The sequence below is a fragment of the Micropterus dolomieu genome, linkage group LG22 (genome assembly GCF_021292245.1).
Source record: "Micropterus dolomieu isolate WLL.071019.BEF.003 ecotype Adirondacks linkage group LG22, ASM2129224v1, whole genome shotgun sequence".
NCBI classification, from domain to species: Eukaryota; Metazoa; Chordata; class Actinopteri; order Centrarchiformes; family Centrarchidae; genus Micropterus; species Micropterus dolomieu.
Window position 1 is genome coordinate 13927469 of NC_060171.1, and position 14212 is coordinate 13941680.

The window sequence follows — 14212 nt, forward strand, 5'->3', positions numbered from 1 at the left end:
GTGGCTCATGGGAGTACAGTTACGGACCTGATAGATTTATTGATGAATACAATATTCATTTCAGATTTTCAAGTAAGGCTTCTGACATAAATATATATATATTAAAAAAAAAAAAAAACATGACATTATCGTGTCAGCTTTTCAGACTTTTTTGCCATGTAAATATAACTTAACCGTTATGTTAAATATATCTACAACCAACAAACTGCTTTGAGAAAAGCACGTGCTGAAGGGATGTTGTGCATTTTCCCCCATGAGCTAACGCTCACAGGCGGAATTCGTACTTATCCTGCCCCTACGCGATCCTCTGTCGGTAAACTTTTAAAGCTGGATCTAACCTCATTCATCAAACCACTTAACGCATATGTAATTTTTAACGCAATATAATAGGCCACGATCTCTTATAGAAGCTTGCTTGGAGAAGAATAGTTTATCGAAATGCCCCCCAGATATTTTATTTACGGCAGAATCCAGAATGATTTTGAAAAAAATATCTAATTGCAATTGTGTGATATTGCAATTGCGATATAATTTGCATATTGACGGGAACGATACTTTTTACCTTAAAATTATGTCTCATTTTCATTTAAAAAACATTAAAATGATTATGGTGTGATTTTTGAAGGGATTGGTACCAAACTAAGAGGTTTCCTTAAGTCTGTTGAATATGATGTGCGGTCTAGGACAGGCACCGACCTAATCCCTGCAGCAGGACAGTATATTTAATTTAAAATAGTATTTTTACACACTTTTCATCTTTAACAAATAATGCGCCTCTTGCGATTTGAAAATTGCAGTTGACCATATTGCAATTTCGATGAAATTTTGATTAATTCAGCCCGATTTACTATCAGAGAACTAAGAAAATCAGCTACCAGTATCTATTTAAGTCGCAATCAGTTCATGTTTGACCCTCTTGCTTTAAAAACATACTTAAACGATAAAGCAATTGTCGTAATAGTAAGAATTAAATCGACTAATAACTAACTAATTTAACTTTGAAGAGAACTCCACCTGAGAGGCCAAATTCGGGGGCCAAGTTCCTCAGAGACCGTCGCGCAGTTTCGACGTCACACCGGGGTCCTCCATGAACTGATGTCTCCACGTGAGTGTATCAACAGCATGATGGCTGGCATGTAAATTCAGCCCTCGACTTGTTGGAGTTTTGTGAAGACTAATTAACAAAGAGTTTGTCTGTAACGGAAGGTAAATGGAAAGTGTTTTAACTTAGTGTTTAATTCTGTTTCTGCGGCGCGTTGTGTCGGATTTTAGGCGCCCTGCTGCCATAAACTCTTTTTTGTTTTGGCTGCAAGTTAGTCTTTCCTCATAACTCAGTTGACAGGTCTTTATTGGTGTAACGTTAACTGCAACGTTTATGTCGCACTGTATCGCTGATATTTGTATCTGTGCGTTAATGTAGTTGTTTGGGTGATTTTTGTGATTTCTCTCAGTAGCAGGAAGACGATGGCAACATTCCGCAAGAAGGTAGACAACCGGATTCGTGTCCAGATAGAGAATGGAGTCGCTCTGCAGCATCGGACCATGTTTGTGGTGGTGGGAGATCGTGGGAGAGATCAGGTAGTTTTTCAGTCCCTGTTCTCTCAGGCAAATGTGTCAATCTTAAGTAGTAATTTCTTGTTTTAAGATTAATTTGTGTCCATGTAACGTACCCCTCTTTGCATTTGACATCAAGCTAATTAAATCTGTCTCTGATCCAGGTTGTCATCCTGCATCACATGCTGTCTAAAGCCGCCGTCAGAGCACGGCCCTCGGTACTCTGGTGCTACAAAAAAGACCTAGGATTCAGCAGGTGAGTGTAAACTCTCCCCCAGTGATTTAGCCGTTTGCCTTTTATTTTGTCACAAAGGAGAAGGGGGGGATTTGATATGTAAAAAATGTCTGAAACAGCAATCGAAAGAAGCGCATGAGACAGCTGCAAAAGAAGATAAAAACCGGCACGTTGAATTTGAATCAGGATGACCCGTTTGAACTCTTCATCGCTGCAACCAACATCCGCTACTGTTACTACAACGAGACACACAAGATCCTGGGAAACACCTTCGGCATGTGCGTCCTGCAGGTGAGTTACTCCTCTTTGGCTGCAGACCTGTGGGTCCAAAGATATATCAATGGAAGGATGTTTTAATTTTATTGGGAACCACTACTCTAGACCAATATAAAGTTGGTGGGTGTGTGTGTGTGTGAGAGAGAGAGAGAGAGAATGTCAGAATTTTCCTTGCAAGTTTAAATATTTACCATATGAAATTAAATAGTAGGTAGCAGTAGGTTTACGTGGAATGAAAGCACATGTAAAGAAAAATGATAAATAAAATAAAAGGTAACTCAGGCACAGTAATAAGAAAGTGTGGCAGCCTATAGTGGACCGACTGAATGTGTGAGAAGCTAAAAATATCACTGCTCTTAACTGAAACTCAGTCATAATTGTAATGTTATATCGTGCCTTAAATGAGAACCGAACGTTATGTCACTCAAGAAATTTATGGTGCACACACAATATAGAGGATAGATAGATAGATATAGGCCTAAATAATTTACTTGAGGTTTCATAATTGAATAAAACTCCCAAATTACAGGCCCACTTCAGTAAAGAGACTATTTTGCACTGTTTCTTTATGAAACAACAGGGAGGAGACACACAATGTTGTTAGACCTTTTTTCTCTCCCTGGGATCACTGGTCTGCTGGGAGCTCGGGAGAGAAAACAATGATTAATACATCGTGCTACAGTCATGCTACAGCGTGATTTGCAATGATCACCTTTGGCTTCTTTTTATCTCCATATCTAGGTCCAAGTCCTGTTTTTTTATTTTGTTAATTTTTTCAAGTGTGTGCAGTTCAGACATCTGACAGTTTGTAAAACACACATCAATTAGCACAGCAGGAATTGTTCACCTGTGGGTGTCCTTATACTTAAACTACATTGGCAGACTGGCTGTCAGACTGTAGGACTACAGCCTCAGGGTCAAGTTAAAAATATCATACAGTATTTTCTATGAGCACCACATCACTGACTTATTATCTATTATCCATACTGACTTAACAAGTATACCATTTTCACACAAAATTGGCAGACCTCCAGCTTCTCTGCCAAGCCTACTATATATATATTTATACACAATACTATGAGGAAAAGAAATACTTCATGGTAACATTTTAATTATGACAGTTTCAGTTTAGTGATACTTTTAGCTACTTATTAAGTCGGTCCTTTATTCTCTGCCATGCTTTTTCTCGCGGTTTTAATACTGCAGCCGTGTTTCTTTCTTTTTTTTTTTCTTTTTTTATTATGTGCATTTTTTTCATCGTAAACCTTTACACATGTGAGTAACAGCGAATAAAGTACGCTGCGCACGCCAATATATTTGCTTTCTGTGTCACACAGGATTTTGAAGCCATCACTCCCAATCTCTTAGCGAGAACTATAGAGACCGTAGAAGGAGGTGGTATAGTGGTGTTACTGCTGAGGACAATGAACTCTCTCAAGCAGCTGTACACTATGACTATGGTAAGTTTACAACCTGTTCCATCTCCACGCATGTAATGACTGTTTCCCGGTCAGTTGATTTGGGATCATTTATGGCTTGTTTTCACGTAGGACGTGCACTCCCGATACAGGACTGAGGCTCATCAGGACGTGGTGGGAAGGTTCAATGAGAGGTAAGTGCTCCTCTGGCTTTCATGGGATTTGGAGCATTTTAATTCAATGGACAGATGATTTAATAATATTATAAATGTTGCTGTACTGTTTTCTAGGTTCATTCTCTCACTTGCATCCTGCAAAAACTGCGTTGTCATTGACGACCAACTCAACATCCTGCCAATCTCCAGCCACATGGCAAACATCAGGCCCGTTCCTCCAAAGACTCAGGTGTCAATGTTAGAGTACAAACAATTAGTCGTTCAATCGATTAGTTGATCAACAGAAAAATAATCTTTAATAAGTCTGATAATTGATTGTTTGTTTAAGTCAATGATGCAGCCAACATGAGGAACATGTACTAGTTCCAGCGTTTCCAGTGTCTCTGTTTTATATCCTTTTAAAGTAAATATCACTGAGTTTTTTTCCTTGGACTCTGTGAAATTGTTATTTGACATTAGCATTTTTCACTCTCAGCATCTTAAAACTTGCTTATTTTCTTGATTTAGTAACTTGATATTTTTTGTGGTTTGTACAATTTGTCTCCTTATTCTTGTAGTGTCTTTCTCCTTTAGTTTTCTCCCTTATTTAAACTACTTTGTGCCGACTGTTTTGAAAAAGGCTATACAAATAAAGTTTGCTTGCTTGGCTGTATACTGCCTGATTTCTGACCAGATGTCTCAATCCCTTTAGGAGGACGGTTTGTCTCCAAGAGAACAGGAGCTGAAGGATCTGAAGGAGTCCCTTCAGGACACTCAGCCTGTGGGTGTGTTGGTGGACCGCTGCAGGACCATGGACCAGGTCAGGACCTCTTTCTAAAGAGCCACGTTACACATTTACAAAGTATAACTTTTGATGAATGCACCAATACAGGTCAAAGATCATGACCGTGTTCCTGAGAAATTATACCTCGGTAGTCGAACCATTTTATATCAGTCCTAATAGTTTGTGTTGTCCTCTAGGCTAAAGGAGTGCTGAAGTTCATTGAGGCCATCTCAGAGAAGACTCTGAGGAGCACTGTGGCCCTGACTGCTGCACGTGGTCGAGGCAAGTCTGCAGCACTGGGTCTTGCTGTTGCTGGAGCTGTGGCTTTTGGGTACAGATTAGTTTTATAAAGCCTTACAAAATATCAGTTTTGTCTATTTTATGGTCTTCATGATTGCCTGACATTGTTTACAGCTACTCCAACATCTTTGTAACTTCACCAAGCCCGGACAACCTCCATACCATGTTTGAATTCATCTTCAAAGGCTTTGATGCTCTGCAGTATCAGGTAAGCTGCTCGAGAATCCCCTCTGTATCAGAGACATGGTGTTCATGCTGTGTGCACATACCGCTTCATATCCCCCTTTTTGCATTTGTAGGAGCATCTTGACTATGAAATCATCCAGTCTTTGAATCCGGAGTTCAACAAGGCTGTGGTGCGGGTGAACATTTTCAAAGAGCATCGGCAGACAATCCAGGTAAATAAGACCAGACCACTCCTCTCCGTTATTTACACTTGTTAAAGCACTTTGTAACTTGTTTTTGAAAAGTGCTGTACAAATAAAGATTATTATTATATGATACATTAAACACACACATCTGACCTTCCTGTTCATGTGGCCAACAGTACATCCACCCAGGTGATGCAGTGAAGCTGGGCCAGGCTGAACTGCTGGTCATTGATGAGGCTGCAGCCATCCCTCTTCCTCTGGTTAAGAAACTGCTGGGGCCTTATCTGGTCTTCATGTCCTCTACCATCAACGGGTTAGTAGTAGGGCTGGATGATAGTCTATAATAATTTAATTTCATTATCATGGTCAATTAATTGTTTGGTATATAAGTTGTCTGAAAATAATGAAAAAAATGCATGTCACAATTACCCGTACCCAAGTTTACATACTTAAAGTTGTTTTTTTTCAAATGAGTAATCCAAAACCCAAAGATATTCAGTTTAGTATAATAAAAGACTAAGAAAGTTTCAAATATTCACATATGGGAAGCTGCAAAGGAGTACATCTTTGCGTGACAAAAATTTCAATAAATTAAAAAAATGATTAATTATCGAAATCGTTAATATTATGGCAAATGATAAGTCGCTTCATCATTCCAGCTCTAGTTATTTTCATTTCTGTTTGCCTTTGTCTCTGCAGGTATGAAGGCACAGGACGCTCTCTTTCCCTCAAACTGATTCAGCAGTTGAGGCAGCAGAGCGCAGACAGTCAGCAGAACATGTTGGCAGAGAACCGGACTGCCAACACAGCGAGGCTAGCAGCAGGTATATATATATGCAAGTGTGTGCATGCGCGCACACACACACACACACACACACACATCAGTGTTTTACTCTGTTTGTGTGTTCAACGTGTCTCTTTCCCATGTCTGACTGCTGTTTGCCGTTCTCCGAACACAGCTCGATCTCTACATGAGGTTTCTCTCCACGAGTCCATTCGGTACGCTCCTGGGGACGCTGTAGAAAAGTGGCTGAATGATCTGCTCTGTCTGGACTGTCTGAACATACCCAGGCTCATTTCTGGCTGCCCACTTCCACAGACTTGTGACCTGTATCCTTAAAGTTGCCTGTGGTCTAGACCAGGCCTGTCACATCTGATGCACATACAGTATGTCATGCAATAACATACATACAAAATGTTTAAACAAACAAATAATAATAAGCCAGGCTACAATGTGTGATAGAGCAGGGGGATCAGTATTAAGAAGATGAAAATTAAAGTGTCATTTCAGTGTACACAATGTTTTCATCTAGCAAAAAAAAAACTTCAGATTGCTTGTTTTGGTTGACTGACAGCTTAAAACCTAAAGATATTAAAGTCACTATAAAATTAGACAAGGAAAATCCACACATTTGAGAAGCTGGAACTAGAGAAGGTTTTGTAATTTTGCTTTTACTTAATCAGTTAATCATTTGACTTGACTTTCATTGATCATCTGCTGGCTGAGATTAACCAGTAGGTATTAAACGTATACATATGTATTCGGCTAAATCGATTAAAAGATTACAGAATTTTAGGGTAATCTGATCAAATCAGGTTTGAATTGCATCATGTGGGATTATTCTCTGTAATACATCTGTATTATTTTATTATCTAAACTTGTGACACACTCCTACAGACACTACATGAGTCTAAAGCAAAACAAGTTGTAGTTTCTTCTGCGTTTTATCCTGAGCCCACACTGTCCAGATATTATGTGAACAGAGACACGCTGTTCTGTTACCACAAGGCATCTGAGGCTTTCCTGCAGAGGCTGATGGCCCTCTACGTGGCATCGCACTACAAGGTGACATTTTCAGTTTGCATTCACGTAACTTGCTTTTCCTCGAAGAGCATAATCTTCTACGCTCCACCTTGTGTCGTCTTTGTTATTCTTTGCTGACTCAAATGTTGTCTCGGGGATCCAGAATTCACCAAACGACCTGCAGATGTTGTCTGACGCTCCGGCACATCACCTCTTCTGCCTCCTGCCTCCTGTTCCGCCCACACAGAACTCACTACCTGAGGTCCTCGCTGTGGTGCAGGTAAGACGAGATGAAACTTTGCAAATCCGTCCCAATGAGTTCAGAAAGAAAGGCTGTTTTATATACAGTAGTTTATTCTTTGACCTACTGAAACTTTCACCAAATCAGTCAGCCTTTTATTTACTGCCCAACAGCCTGTCCTTCACATCCTGCATTCAGAGCCTTTTTTTCTTGCTTGTATAGTTATTTTGGCAAACCAGTTACTTGAATTGACTTACTGCATTTGTTCTGTTATTTACAGTCGTTCTTCTTTTGTCCCTCAGGTTTGTCTGGAGGGAGAAATATCTCGGCAGTCCATCCTAAACAGTCTGTCCAGAGGAAAGAAGGCCTCTGGTGACCTCATTCCATGGACTGTGTCTGAACAGGTACAGTGCTCACAGAGCTGTTTGACTAAAATCATCACAGCTCATGTTTCCACAGTGCAAACACGAATCATCTGCTCTTTTCTTCCTAGTTCCAAGACCCAGAGTTTGGCAGCCTCTCTGGAGGCAGAGTTGTGCGAATAGCTGTCAATCCAGACTACCAAGGGGTAAAAACTTTCAAAAGGCCTTGGCGTGTTTGTCCAGTTTTTAATTAATCTGGAAGCACTGTATGAAACTGGTTTTCAACCTGTCCACCAGATGGGCTACGGCTCCAGGGCTCTCCAGCTGCTGCAGATGTACTACGAGGGCAAGTTTCCCACCATGGATGAGAGCACACGCTCAAATCACAATGAGATCACCACCGTCAGCAGTGAGGTAACACAATTATACATGTTTCATCTATACTTGAAAGACATCACGTGAAGTGTAGCCAGAGTAAAAATACAATTTTTGAGATTAGATTAGGCAGATTAAACGCACAGCTCTGTGACCGAGACCCTGTTGTGTCTTGGTGTCCAGGCTGTCAGTCTGCTGGAGGAGGTGATCACACCACGGAAGGAGCTCCCTCCTCTGCTGCTGAAGCTGAGTGAGAGGAGAGCCGAGAGACTGGACTATCTAGGAGTGTCCTATGGCCTTACTGCACAGCTGCTCAGGTGAGTATTCTGGAATATGGAGAAGGTGGTCGTAATATTTCTGCAGATTTAGAAATGTCAAAAATTCTTCTCGCAACCTGACAGATTCTGGAAGAAAGCGGGTTACACTCCAGTCTACTTAAGACAAACCCCTGTAAGTATTAAAAACATTTGTCTTTTTTTTTGTACATTGTGCTGTTGTCTCATGCTGTAATTATTGGTGTGTGTGTGAATCTAGAATGACCTGACAGGAGAGCACTCTTGTGTGATGCTGAAGGAGCTGAACACAGATGAAACCCCAGAGCAGAGCCAGTGGCTCTCTGCCTTCTGGAAGGGTAAACTCCCACAACCTTTCCCTGTACAACCCCTGGTCACCTGGTTTGTTTAAAAGCATTATAGTCTGACATATTTTTTTTTAAATTTTATTTTATTTGTTTTCCTCAGATTTCCGCCGGCGCTTCCTGTCTCTCCTCTCCTACCAGTTCAGCAGCTTCCATCCAAGCCTGGCACTTAACATCCTGCAGAACAAGAAGTCCAAGGAAGATACGAGCAGTAAGACTCCTCTACTAAGTAACGGGATCAGATTTTTTCCTCTGCATCTTACCGACCTGAACTGACATGTCTTTGACCTTCACAGCTCTCAGCAGCTCCGAGTTGGCAGGCCATTTCAGCCCCTACGACCTCAAACGTCTGGAGTTGTATTCGAGGAGCATGGTGGACTACCACCTGATCATGGACCTGATCCCAACAGTGGCACGCATCTTTTTCCTCAAGCAGCTCGGTGATGTCTCTCTGTCCGCAGCACAGTGTGTAAGTTTCCACAATGGTTAAGTCCTCGGCCGTATCTTTGCTGTGAACAAAGGTAATGTTATTCTTGCTGATTGGACCTGTTTTTTTGTAGGCGTTACTGCTGGGTATAGGGTTACAGCACAAAACAGTGGACCAGCTAGAAAAGGAAATTGAACTCCCAAGCTCGCAGCTCATGGGCCTTTTCAACCGTCTGATAAGGAAATTTGTGCAAGTAAGTCCGTTGGTTTAGTGACGTCTTAATAATCCATTGAAAAAACATGATATAAAGAAGACAACCTACCTTTTTGAAACTATTGCAACAACATTAATACTCTGAATTGTTCTGGCCCTAGGTCTTTACCAGTATCCAAGAAAAAGCCATTGAGGCACAGATGGCGGCCACTAAAGATGTTTCCATGGAGCCGACTGTTGGAAGCCTTAATGATGATCTGGTATGTGGTCAAGAGTGTTGATGGTCAATTCTAGTCATTTATCATGCGAAAATATTTTCAGTTTCTAGTGTGAAAATGTGTTGCTTTTCTTGTTTTTATTATTATTGTAAAGTAAATATTTTGGGATTTTGAGCTGTGTTTTGTTTGAGGACAAAATGTATCTGTTATTAACAGAATGAAGCCGCTAAGGAGTTTGAGGAGAGACATAAGCAGGATGTAGAGAAGGTGAAGGAAATGGACCTGGAAGAGTGAGTATGAGGTTGGGGGTTATGGCCTTGGTCATTATTTGTGTAAAATTTTGAATAAAAAAAAAATGTAGGCTACAGGACAATATTTGCTGGAGCTGAATGATTTCTTTGTGTTTACAGATACAAGATCCGTGGAGATGATGAGGAATGGGACCAGGTGTTGAAGAAAGCAGGGAACACGGCTATCATTAGCATCAAGAGGTGCAGTGACCTCAAGCGTTGTGTGTGTCTGTCTGTGTCTGGTTGTTGTAGAAACATGTTTGTAACCGATGTCCTACTGCCAACAGTGACAAAAAGAGGAAGTTGGACGGGGGAAATGCCACAGCAAGCAATGGGGCTGCCCAGCATGGGAAACTAAAAAAGAAGGAAATCCAACACGGCAAATTCAAGAAGAACAAGGACAAGCATGGCAAATTTGGAAAGAAGGCGTGACAGTGAACCGTGCTGCATTGACAGCGCACTGACAGTGTGTGGGCGCAGAGCAGCATCAACATGATCTGCAATTGGCAGACCTTTTGGATATCGTGGATGGACTTGCAGATACTGAAGAGCACCCAAAAGACTGTATTTCTACATTTGTCATAACAAGTTTGTTGCTTTGGTTTATGTTAAGTGCAGAGAAACTGTATAGCGGCAGAAAATAACTCACGTACACTTATTGTACTAAATAGGTAAAATTTACTTTCAAGTATTTAAAACATTTTCACAATGTTTAGAGTTCCCTTTTAGCTGATGTCATGACTTCTACAAAGACTTGTAAAAAGTTAATGGAAAGGTTGTTTTTTTTTTGTTTTTTTTAAAGTGAGGTATATGATTGGTTTTAGGTTACACTGAATGGGTCACTTGAACACCTGAGGCTGTATATCAGTCCACTTCTGTTTCAGCTGCTGTTTCACTGTGTCTGGTGCAAAGATACAGTCTATGGCCTGCAGGGAGAGCTTCCATACAGCCTCACGACTGAGTCCAAACGTGGATGCTGCCAGCTGATATTCCTGAGACAAGTCTGTACAGAAGACTCCTTTATCATCAGTCTGTAATGTGACAAAGAATAAAAATCATTCATGGTAAATTTATTTCTTTTTTAAAATAAGAGTTAGTCCACCAATTTATCACATCAATGTAATTTTACTCGTCATTAAGGGGGTACTACTCAGCCTGTGAAATCAGCAGTTAGGCTTGAGACTTCTAATATTTGACCTGTGTTATAAACTGGGGCATAGCATTTATCGAGCAGGGAGGGTCTAATGACTAATGAAGCTATTGAGGTGCATTATGGGAATCGTAGGATACAACATTTTTGAATCTTGACTCATAGTAAGGACTAAAAGTCAGGGTATGTCTCTGTTGAATCAATTTTAACCACTCTTTGTTTTAATGTCACTTCCAAACCCCCTCACCAAATGAAACTAATACTAAATCACTGGAGTACCAATTAATGAATTAGGACTGGGTACTGAACCTCAATACTTTTAAGTCCTTCTCAAATTGTGTCTGTGGCATCAAGTATGAAATACCATAAGTTGGCCCCAAACGCTTGGTTACATTCTAAGTCTTGTTTAGTGCTGTGGTTAAATATTTTATGAATTAAATCGAGATTTGATGCACAGTCAAGACAACATTAAACACTCGAGACTTTTGGCTAAACTGGTGAATGAAAAGGTTTTCCACATATCAAAGTAAGATACCAAATAAAGTATAATTTTGGCATCAGTACTGAAACTCTCGATCACATATATGGATATTATTATTATTATATGGATATATATGGTATATAAATCTTTTAAACGTGTACATGATGTTTTAAAAATAAGTTTCACTACCTGTGAAGTGCAAAGAAGGAAACTTACACAAATCACACTTGGATGTCCCAACTCGTACCAGTATTTGAAATGATGTTTGGAGTAACACGGTACAGTTTGTCCTTTGACATTTGATGTCAGACATAGCTCTACAAGAAAAAGAAAGTAGAGAAATACAAAAAGTAAACTTACTGTGCATATCACACAAAATGTATAATTTCATCATAGTCTTACCCAGTGGTATGTTGTTCTTTACTACTTTGTCAACAAGACTTTGAGAGCCGCCCACTTCAGGATGCAAGAAGGTGCCGTGACCAATCCTGTCTGGAGGAAGATTCAACAGCAAGTCTGACTCTTCCAGCTGTGATGGTACCTGCAACAGTTTTTGTTTGAAATGTTAGAGCACTCACAGATAATGTGAATACAGATAACAAATGACATTAAAAATGTTGTCATACTTCTGAGAGGTGCAGCGACAACTTCAGTCCACAGTTCTTGGCCCTCTGTAGAGCAGGAAGTAGGTCTTTGCCATGGCCAACCTTCAAATGTACACATTAATTAACATGAAGTACTGTGACAAACCCCCTTGTGGTAAAACACACACACTTGGTTTTAATTGGAAGGAGTGATATTCCATCTGGAGGCATCAACTGAACTGTACCATCCCATTGCTTTGATTTGTGCCACTGAGATTGTCAAAAAATGTATTTGTAAAAACTCTGTAGCATCTTTCAAAATAGGACAAAGCACAATTACACAAGAGACGCTGTTGTGATATGTGATTTGAAAACTTCAGCAACTGCACTGCAGCTATCTGGATGGAAAGATCACATTTCTAGTAAGAGACTAAATCAAATGTAATAATGCTTTTAACTTTCATTATGTTACCTTCCTAAATGTATAGGATAACTGACTGAGTACATTAGACTTGAGTATCAAAAGTACTCATTTTGAGTTTACTGTGACATGTAATTAGTACTTTAATCTTAAAGCTTGTCCAACTACTACCTATCTAATAATGAATTAAATCTGTTACATTCTTTTCACCAGGCTTTTCTTGTCTACAAGCACCAAAACTGGCTGACTGACCGTTGGATCTCCACTGAGGTCAAGCCCCACCACCAAACCATCAGAAGACAGCATGAACTCCTCAGCCAGCTTCACTGTCTCCATGGCAACTTCAGTCCCATTCCTGCGGTCAATCGCCACCAGAAACCTTCAGGACAAATGGGCACATTTAGAGAAATGCACTACTATGGCCAGCGCTCAAGTTATTGGATCAAACATTATGCAACATTTTGGTTGGTTTGGTGTTATCACCAGCTAGTGACAGGGACAGGAGTGTGTCCAACACAGCCATGTCTCATACACCTGAGAGATATTTCTGGACTTGTTGCACACTGAAATAATAAGCTTCGGCTACCTGACATCGATGTCCACGCCGTCGTTTTTACATTGTTGGATAGCTTTGATGACTGTCTCAATATAACTCTTTTTTGTCAATCCTAGGAAAAAGATAATAAACGTGTAGGCATAATAATTTGGTAAAACAATCCTGACAGTAAAAATCAAATCAAAACATTAGACTTCATGTGGACATCCTTACCTGTGTGTTTCTCCTCTCTTGGGGTACTTCTCAGCTCTAAATATTTGACACCATCATTCGCAAACTCCCTGATAACGTCTGTAGCCACCTGGAAAGAAAAAAGAAACACCTATTACTGATATTCTGGGCAAAATATTGATAAAACAAACACACAAAAAAGTTACTATTATATTTTTGTTTTAACAAACAGCCAATCCTCACCATCAGGATATCCTCCTCCGTGTCCACCAGCTGATGGATGACCTTGAAGACCTCAAAACACCTGTGGACATGCGCGCCATGTTGTTTTCATGTTGTCATGTTGACCCGTTAAAAGACCCCCCTTCCCATTGTCAGTTTACTATTGTCTGCTTGAATACAGCTGCTTCCCATTGAACACATAGAAACAATACTAGCTGAATCGTGTCTACTGCACCTAGGTTAAGGAATTTAATTAATTAATTAATTAAATGACCATTTAATCATCAATTAGGTGGATATCGATCAATCGCGCTAGCTCGAATGTTGAATTCTGAATCACAGGCAAAGTTATACGTACTCATCCAGTGTCCTCCGCTGACCTTTGCCGATAGCCGTCATGCTGTGTTCAATGTTGAGATGTGGTTTTCGGCTGATGAGTTTCTCGATGGTTTGGAAGCTGACAGAGCCGTTGAGGTGAGCGTGGAGCTCCTGGCGACAGGCAAAACGCTGACGTTAGCATGTAAGCAAGCTTGTATCACAAATGTGAATTAATTTACATTTTCTCTCTTTAAACTCCTCTTTTTCTCTTCTAAAGCGTTATCACTTGTGTGAATTACCACTTTTGGCAGCTCCCGATAAAACACATCACTCTCGTTTTCCATCACAAAGAAAAACAAAGCCTGAGGTAGTCCGCAAAACCTAAGCTGTCCTCCGTCTGTCACATAACGCTGACAACCAGCTTGTTTTCAGTCTACATTTTCCTGTAGCACCGCCAAGTGCAACACAGAAGTAAGTCCCCGTTCTGTAGTTCATTCCCTCGTCATGCTTCTTCCGTTTTAATAGCGTTGCGATTTTTCGTTTTTAAGTTAAAAAAAAAGATATTGATGTGATGTTTTCTTTACGTTGTCTTTACTTACTTACTTACTAAAGTAGAATTAAGTATTAATCCGAAAAAATATACTTAAAG

At 40.2% G+C, this 14212-nt stretch overlaps 2 protein-coding genes across 6 annotated transcripts; one reads left to right on the top strand and one right to left on the bottom strand.

Annotated features, from left to right (window-relative positions):
• The first annotated feature begins 999 nt into the window (after positions 1-999).
• On the top strand, positions 1000-10729 carry nat10 (N-acetyltransferase 10). Of its 4 annotated transcripts, none has more exons than XM_046037738.1 (29): positions 1000-1105; positions 1452-1578; positions 1719-1810; positions 1909-2080; positions 3403-3525; positions 3616-3677; positions 3774-3888; positions 4351-4458; positions 4620-4753; positions 4837-4930; positions 5022-5120; positions 5270-5406; positions 5793-5917; positions 6053-6203; positions 6843-6939; positions 7061-7177; positions 7441-7542; positions 7632-7706; positions 7798-7914; positions 8059-8192; positions 8277-8325; positions 8410-8506; positions 8616-8723; positions 8809-8981; positions 9073-9192; positions 9314-9412; positions 9587-9660; positions 9781-9861; positions 9948-10729. In XM_046037738.1, exons 2-29 carry the CDS (start codon positions 1465-1467, stop codon positions 10090-10092), a joined length of 3114 nt encoding a protein of 1037 aa, XP_045893694.1. In that variant the 5' UTR covers positions 1000-1105; positions 1452-1464; the 3' UTR covers positions 10093-10729. The 4 variants fall into 4 exon arrangements, with proteins under 4 accessions (XP_045893694.1, XP_045893695.1, XP_045893692.1 ...); XM_046037739.1 differs by having other exon boundaries at positions 1041-1105; positions 1455-1578; XM_046037736.1 differs by having other exon boundaries at positions 1048-1206.
• Positions 8587-14043, bottom strand: adal (adenosine deaminase-like). 2 transcript variants are annotated; one of them, XR_006822807.1, is made up of 12 exons: positions 13863-14043; positions 13604-13734; positions 13267-13327; positions 13066-13153; positions 12883-12964; positions 12549-12675; positions 11918-11998; positions 11694-11832; positions 11508-11608; positions 10512-10691; positions 8780-9021; positions 8587-8689 (listed from the first exon to the last, which is right to left on the bottom strand). XR_006822807.1 is itself a non-coding variant. In XM_046037748.1 (10 exons), the coding sequence occupies exons 1-10, from the start codon at positions 13905-13907 to the stop codon at positions 10500-10502; spliced, it is 1047 nt and encodes a 348-aa protein (XP_045893704.1). In that variant the 5' UTR covers positions 13908-14042; the 3' UTR covers positions 10409-10499. The 2 variants fall into 2 exon arrangements, 1 of the variants encoding a protein (XP_045893704.1); XM_046037748.1 differs by lacking the exons at positions 8587-8689; positions 8780-9021 and having other exon boundaries at positions 10409-10691; positions 13863-14042.
• Between the last annotated feature and the right edge of the window lie 169 nt (positions 14044-14212).